This window comes from Panthera pardus, unplaced genomic scaffold (assembly GCF_024362965.1).
Source record: "Panthera pardus isolate Hobbes unplaced genomic scaffold, ASM2436296v1 HiC_scaffold_2, whole genome shotgun sequence".
In the NCBI taxonomy this organism is placed as follows: domain Eukaryota; kingdom Metazoa; phylum Chordata; class Mammalia; order Carnivora; family Felidae; genus Panthera; species Panthera pardus.
The window spans coordinates 112,278,104-112,286,245 of record NW_026526765.1 but is presented as its reverse complement, the minus strand read 5'-3'; the positions used below and the strand labels follow the sequence as shown (position 1 = coordinate 112,286,245).

The window sequence follows — 8,142 nt, the reverse complement described above, 5'->3', positions numbered from 1 at the left end:
TTTGAGGTTTGTATCTTTGAACATTTCTTACATAAAAATTCTTTGAAGACAATTTTTCTAGAATTATGGCAAAGGCACTTGCATGGGAATTGCTGGAGTGTTAGTTTAAAATGCTAATTCCTGGACTTCTCATTTCAAATAGTGAATCAGAAATCTCTATGCACGTCTTGACAATATGAATTTTAAATACCTCCCCCCAAGAGATTTTCAAGCACATTTGCGTTTCAGAACCTCCCTTCTCCTATTTTGTGTAATGCAAAGTTTCAACCTGATTCAGGTTATTACTTCCATGCCTCTGAGCCAATATCAAGTTGATTCTTTTTCCATTCTGCCTCTAATAATAATCATTTTGACCTCGTGCAAAAGTCAAGAATCATTACTGGACTGATTAACTCTTGAAAAGAGAGGGGTGTCTCTCTAGATAGGTACAGAGAACATGGAAAGCCACACCTATGAGTCAAATGGGGAAAATAAAAGTATAACAAAAGTAAGGTTCAATTTCTAAACCGTTTTTGAACTAGTCTGGGATGAGTGCATTTGTAATGTAAGAAATAATTCTGTATTAAAGAAAGAACAGGATAACTTAATAGAGGTCTCCTATCTCATTCTCTGAAGGTGCTTCTGGGCTCTGGTGATGAATGTGTTCATTTTATGTGACTTGCTTTGAGTAAATAACCCAGTGCCCTATCAGCTCTCCAGCCGGCGGCCAGCAGCGGCTGTGTGCGTGCTAATGACGGTGAAGGTGCCTGGGGGAGGGCCTCGGAAGGGGCTGCCCAGCGCAATCGCGCCCCTGGCACTTGCTAAGAGATTCTCAGCCCTTTCTGTGCAGCTGCCACTTGAAGTCTCCACGCTTTCCCTCCAGAGGAAAGAAGCCATCTATCTAAATCAGCTGTGTCTCTGCGTCTCTCCTTTCTCCCTCCGCCAGCCGCCACCCCCACCCCTTCCATTGTGTTGTGCGTTTAGCTCCGCTTCCTGCGTGAGACCCTAACCTCTTGTAGCAGCAGGCGTTACTGAGGGTTTCGGAACCTCGAGTTGCAATGGAGCTGTACGGAAAGGTGAGCAGAAGGGAGTTCCTCTGCATGCTCTGCGCGAAATGTCGCTTTGACGGACTTTGGGGTGTGTGTGTGTGTGTGTGTGTGTGTGTGCGCGCGCGCGCCTTGTCAATGCAATTGTGCGAGTGAACCCCTTTATGTGTGTGCTAATCATCTTTCTCCCCCGCGTTTGTTGAATGAGATTGTAAAACCACCCTGGTCTGCCTATGTTAATATGTAAACTTTCCCGATTCGGGATAAGGTGTAGAGCGGAGAGTCCCAGAACGCAGCGCCGGTTTCGTTTGCATTGGGAATTAGCACAAGGTAGTGGGTTTCCTCACCAGGAAATCACAGGCTAGCCATGGAAGGCTGTGAGTAGAAAAGAAAAATCCCCGCCGATACGAGCTGCAGTCACTTTTGGCTGCACCTCGCTAGGAAATGGGCCGGGAAGCTGGGAGCAGTAACAACCAGCAGCGATTCCAAGGGAGGAGAAGGGAGGCTCCGCGGCCAAGTCCGTCTGGAGGAGGTAGCCTGTTTATTGCTTGCTTGCCGGGAGATGTAGTTCAGGGTTTGCCGGTGGGCCAGAAAAGCTCCTTGGAACAAGACTACAACTCCCAGGAGCGCGCGGGACTCCCGGCCAGTACGCGTGTGCGGCGCCAAGGAGGGGACAGCTCCGGTGCTGATGTTGGAGCCGGTTAGTGAACCCCAAGAGTGCAGAGTGTGGAGCGTGGAGCTCGCGGTCTGTGCAAGCTTGACCGAGCTCCCCGGCCAGCGCTGTCTTAACCAGAGAGGAAGGACATTTTGAGAACAATGAGACACGAAGCTCCCATGCAGGTGGGTCTATACAGAAAGTGTGGCCTCAGGAGGAATTGACATAGATGCTTTCTTTCTCCCTTGCTCCAAGCATAAATTGTGCTCGACCTCTGGGAAGGTCTAGGCTCAGACTCGGTCCTGGGGACACTGTTGGGTTCCTCTACGCTCCACGGGGCTGTAATTGGCTTGTCGATGAGGGATACGGCTATTCATTTCCTTCCCATGCTCTGAAAGGAAGGTGTGAGTGTCTGTCTAAAATGTAAACCAGAGCAAACAAAAGTCAGGGAAACATGCAGTCTCCTATTGACATTGATCTTCCCTTTTGGCTGGCCTGATTTGTGATCCCTGTGCAAGTGCACGGACTTGAGGTTTGGGGTTGCGGGGTCTCTCTTGGAGTCGGGATAGAGCGAATTCCACTTGGTTAAGAGCGCGTTAAAAAAGGCTAAGACAATGTTGGGGTGCCCCAAAGTCCCCTTTCTTCAATTAGAGTGCTAGTAGTATCAGGGGAAAACAGTAAAAACATTCCAGAGGCACGGCAGCCTTTAATCTCTGTCCGCAAAACTGGTTTACTCTTGCATTTTGAAGAACCCCCTCTGAGCTTTCCTGAGTGGTGTGCCCATTTGTTGTACGTTCTCATTCCGCATTTCAGTCACATTCTAAGGTTTGCTTACTTCGACTTCTATGGAGAGATGCCTCTGCCTAAGCATCCTGCCTAGGCAAATTTTGTTTTTAAGTAAAAATGAGTGTGCCTTTTAGTTTCTATGTACAACCAGTTAATGCTAAACACCAGCCTGCGTTCATTAACCTAGCAGAGTGATGCCGTTGCGTAATAGAGAGGCACTTTATGAATGGGGTTGAGAGGAGAATGGAACACACAATTTGGAACATGTTGTCTCTCTTGAGAACCCACTTCTCCTGCCAAATCTAACAATATAAATATTTGCTTTTAATTTTTGCCTAAACGTTTCCCAATTGTTTTCTTCACAAATTAAAGACTTTTAACATATGCTTCGGTTTAATTTGATTTTATGGGTTATGTATATTAAGGTACACAGTGACCCGACTGTTAAATGAAAAAAAAAATGTGTAGAATGTAACTGTTTGTTGAAGTATTATTTAATGGAAGCCTTCAAATTACCTTATGAGTTATTGAAAATTTGATTTGTTCAAGAAAACAGTGGCCCCATTGTGTATCTTCTAATACCTCTGTTTGTGGCTGAGCTTTTCATTATAGACCTGATGTGAAAAGAATCTGGACAGACAATAAAGGTACAAGCTGTTGTAATCAAGATATATTGGCTTATGATAATTTTCCATTACTGGAGGCACTGCCAGGAACCAAGTGGCTAAATTAATCATATTTGATTATAAGTAAACATTGACAGTAGACTTTAAAAGTAGATTGTTAGTATTTAAGTCAACCTCATATACACACTGAAGTCTGTCAAAATAAATTACTAAAAAAAAATAGCTATGTTGCATCTTGCTTTTAATTTTCTTTGAAGAGTGGCTTAGAATGTTTATAAGAGCCATTAAAATGTTATAGAACTGAATGAAATTAATGCGTTAGGAAGAATTTTAAATTATTTCATATCAACTGTGTAGTAGGTATATTTAATTCTATATTTTAATCAAAGGTTTAATGAAAAATTAATATAAAAATAGGTAATAAAATTAGTTTACTAGTGGATAAAGTTATTTTTATATTTATATTGTATTTTATTCATTGGACTAGATTTTTGAAATTTAAAAATCAAATGTCCAAATTCTATCATAAATTATATGTGTATTTTAAGAAATCAAAGACTACTTTCTGAGGTATATTTAATTAAAACACATCCACTGATTGCATTTAACAAGTAAATTGTTGTTATGATGACCCTCTATTACAATCAGGTTTTCAAATATATATAATGATAGGAAGAACAAAAACTCTAAACATGCTTTATGTATGTTTTACAATGGCAAGTAATGTCTCAGGACCCATACTTCTGAAACATAATCACATTCCAGGTGGCTTTGATATATGAAAATGCAACAAGATAAATACTTGACATTTTTCTTATTTTCCATTTAAAGACTCAATGAACCACATCATCATTTGAGATACATGCCTCCAGATTGTTTTTTTTTTTTTTGGAGAAAACTTAGGTTTCTGAAAATGAGTCACAAGCAAATTCCCATTTTACAGTTTAATCATCCTAAGATATTCTTTTCCCCATTTAAAAATATTTAGTTCATTTGTTGATGTGGAACAAAACAAGCTCTTTAATTGTTGACTTCTTAATTTCCTTATAATTAATTCAAGGAAGCCTTTTAAAAAATTATGTAATGTCATTTAAAAAGCATTTGATGTACTTATATAAATAGCCTGGTGGTCTATTCAAGATAGTTGTCTTTGATATATGCATATTTTCTGAAGAATATTTCCCTCTGAGTTGGTGCAAAATGAGGGATAATAATTGTTTTTTATAGTGACTATTAAAATAATACATAATGATAGTTTTTGATATCTATATTTCCTTTGTGACTAAATAACCAGGAATAGCATTTGGTAAGTGTTCCAGATGATGGGTTAGAATTTTAATGCAAGAGATGGTCATTTTGTTTTTTCTCATTCAGTGAGTCCATAAATCCTGAAGGCCAAATGAAATGGGGGATAGCAGTGCTCATGACTTGAGGGCAAAATTCTGATGAACAGTTGTCATTTGATTCAAGAGCCAGAATGAACAAATTCCAGGTTATCTAGTACTTTGTTTGTGTCAAGCACTATTCCTTGCATTCAGATCTCAGTGTGTGTGTGTGTGTGTGTGTGTGTGTGTGTGTGTGTATGTGTAAATGAGAGAGAGAGAGAGAGAGAGAGAGAGAGAGAGAGAGAGAGAAGTACAAAACAATCCTAGAGGTTGCCATTACCCTAATTACAGGCAAGATACTGGAGCTTATTAAGATTCATTAACTTTTCCAACATGACAGAATCAAAATCTGCCAGATTTCTCTCTAGATAGCGTATGTTCTTTCCTCTATTATTGAATTCCTCAAGAACACACACAAGACACACAGAGGTGATGTAAAGAATGAGGGGTACTATTGATATGACATGATTCATTCATTTGGTTTAGAAGAAAGAAAAATTGTCCTGTTTGTAAAATAAGGTTGTATATACTAAACCAAATATTTGAGAAGGGCCAATGTTTTAAAAAGTGGTTTGCTTTCTGTCTCCTGAATTTAAATTTCTTGTAGGTTTATTTATTCTCTTGCAGGACCAAAATGGAACCCATTGTCTCTGATTAATGCTTAGTCTTCAGTGTTGTTATCTGGAAGCTTGCTGGGTCATCTTATAAGTGTACAGTGTCTGAATATTTAGGAAACCAAAGAAAATCATTTATCCAAAGAATGGAGCAGAGGCAAAAAAAAAAAAAAAAAAAGAAAAGAAAAAGAAAAAGAAAGTTATCTAAAAACGAGTAGGATTTAAGAAAGAATATAGGTATACACTGAACATGAAGCTGAGGTAAAAACTATAATAGATATTAAATACAGCCATATTTTATACAAAAACAACTTACAAAGGATTAAAGTCTAAATATCACTGTTTCATTTGGCTATGGAAAATACATGACATTCTTGCATTCCATTATTGTTGATTCATGACCAAATCTAGCCTTGTGATGATCCCTTTATCTTTATCAGAAATGGAAATTTAGTCCTCACCCCTTATAGAAACAGAGAAAACTTCTAGTTGACATTGGAGAAACAAGGACTTCTTTCCTATTCTATTTGAACAAAATCTGGAAGTTTCCACCTTTCTTCTGTAAAGGAAGTGGAGGATAGAATGGGGAATTACCTGTAGCAAACAACAACAAGAGCAACAACAACAAAACAAAAAACAAAACAAAACAAAAACCAAAAAAAACTTCTGTGATGTAAGAATCATTTTCCGTTTCCACTTTTTCATTCTGAGAAGTTGTGGATTTATTACATGGTAGAACCACAGTTTTTCCTGCCATTCTACGCTTATATCGGAACTGAAAATTCCTTTTCTGACCATCATATTCCAAGAAAGAAATACATTTTTATGCTAAGGAATGGGTTTTCCTGGGACTGTTCATACACTCAACCTAAGTATAAACAATTGTGCCACCTCAAAAATGTTGTATAGGTAAAAGATTTTCCAACCATTTTCTCCTTTTTTTCATTCATTCATTGGGTTCAGAGGTTCTAGAGGAACCATCTTAGTAGGGCACCATGACCTGTGAAGATGAAACCTTTTAGTTTTATTTTGAATTATATAGACCTTAGCATTTTTCATTTGTTTATTTGCAGTTTATGAGATATTTATATACATTGAAATGCACAAATCTTAAATGAACAATTTGATGAATTTTGATAGATGGATATATCTATGTAACACACACCACTATGAAGATATAGAACATTTCCAATCAACCCCAAAAGTTCTTTCATTCGTGTTTTTTGTTGTTGTTATTGTTGTTAATCCACTGGCAAAAAAAAGCTTTGACTTTTTTTTTAAATCATAAATTAGTTTGCATTATTCTAGAACTTCATGTACTTCTGTGAAACATACAATATGAACATACAGTAGCACATACACTATCTACCCTTGAGTCTGGCTTATTTTGCTTAGTATAATGTGTATGGGATTAATCTGTGTTGTTGCACGTATCAATAACCGTTCCATTTTTTTGATGCATATTATACTTTTGTTATCAATCTACCAAACTTTTGAAATCCATTTTCCTGTTGGTGGATTTTGAGGTAATTTCCAATTTGGGACTATTATGATTAAGGCTGTAAACATTATCAAATTAGTCTTATCTAATAATATGCTTTCATTTCTTTTGGGTAAATAGCTAGAGGTAGAATTGGTAGGATAAAGGGTAAGTGTACATTTAGCTCTTTAAAAAATGTCAAATCTTTAGCCAAAATGGTAGTACCATGTTACATTCTTATCAGCAGTATGTGAGCATTCCAGTAGCTTTACAATCCTAAACAACATATGGTGTCAATTGTCTTTTTAATTTTGGCCACTTTAATGAGTGTTTTGTGGTATCTCATTATGATTTGAATTTGCATTTTCCTGATGACCAGTGATTTGGGGACATTTGCATCTGTTTACTGGTCATTTGTATATCTTCCTTTGATAAGTGTCTGTTTAGCCTTTTGGTCTTTATGGAGAGTTGTTTTATTATTTACTTGCAGGTATTTATGTAAATTTGCCAGATATATGTAAATGTTTATATATATTTAATTTATTAATATATATTAAAATATATATTTAAAAATATTTTCTGCCAGTCTGTAGCTTTAATACTTAATAGTGTTTTTTGATGAATATGCTTTTATTTTGATGAAATATAGGTTATTAATTATAGGTGGGGTTTCTATATATGTATCTCGACTCTACACTTCCTTTGATCTGTTTATCTTGACTATGTCCTGAGACCTTGCTGCATTTATTTATTTTTAGTAGGTTTTTCTTTTAGATTGCTTAAGAATTTCTACATAAACAATAGCATCATTTGCAAATAAAGGCAGTTCTTCCTTTCCAGTGATCTCCTTTTTTTTTTTTTTTTCCTATCTCATTCCATAGTGTAGGCCATCCAATACAATGTTGAGTAGAAATGATGAACAGACCTCCTCATCTTGTTCTCATTCTTAGGGGGGAAAGCCTTCCATCTTTCACCATTAAGTATGAGCTCAGCTATAGTTGTTTTGTTGTTATTGCTGTTGTTGTTATTTGTATGATACCCTTATTATATTGAGAAAATTTCTTTTGATTCCTCATTTGTTGAGAGTATTTGTTTTTAACATTAAATGGGTGTTGAATTTTGTCAAAACATTTTTTTTGCATCTATTGTGGTGATCACTTGATTAATCTCCTATATTTTGTTGGATTCTATTGATTGACTTTTTTAGTTAATCTGTCATTCCTTAGATAAACCCCTGTTAGCTACGATGCATTGTTTTTTCTATGTATTGCTAGATTCAGTGTGATAATATTTCTTTTGGGATATTTGCGTTTAACTTAATGATGGATATTGGTGTATAATTTTCTTGTAATGCTTTTATAATGTTATAATGTTGGAATTATGCAGGCCTTATAAAACAAGCTGAAAAGTGTTCTTTTCACCCGTGTTCTGAATGATTTTGATATCTAAGATTGGTCTACTTTGATTCATAGAGTGTTTGATAGAGTTCATAAACGAAGCTATTGGAACCTAGAGTTTACTTTGCAGAAAAAAAATCTTTAAACAACTTCAACTATCAAAATATATACAAA

At 36.5% G+C, this 8,142-nt stretch overlaps 1 protein-coding gene across 2 annotated transcripts in view; it reads left to right on the top strand.

Moving 5' to 3' along the window:
* The first annotated feature begins 723 nt into the window (after positions 1–723).
* The window catches only part of RAB3C (RAB3C, member RAS oncogene family), a 283,534-nt gene continuing 276,115 nt past the window's right edge, over positions 724–8,142 (top strand). Inside the window, exon 1 of one of the 2 annotated variants that reach the window (XM_019414304.2) lies at positions 724–1,055. In XM_019414304.2, coding sequence (XP_019269849.1) covers positions 1,038–1,055 — 18 coding nt within the window. In that variant the 5' untranslated portion in view covers positions 724–1,037. Of the gene's footprint in view, positions 1,056–1,711; positions 1,866–8,142 lie in introns of those variants that run through there. The other variant, XM_019414303.2, reaches the window with a different exon arrangement.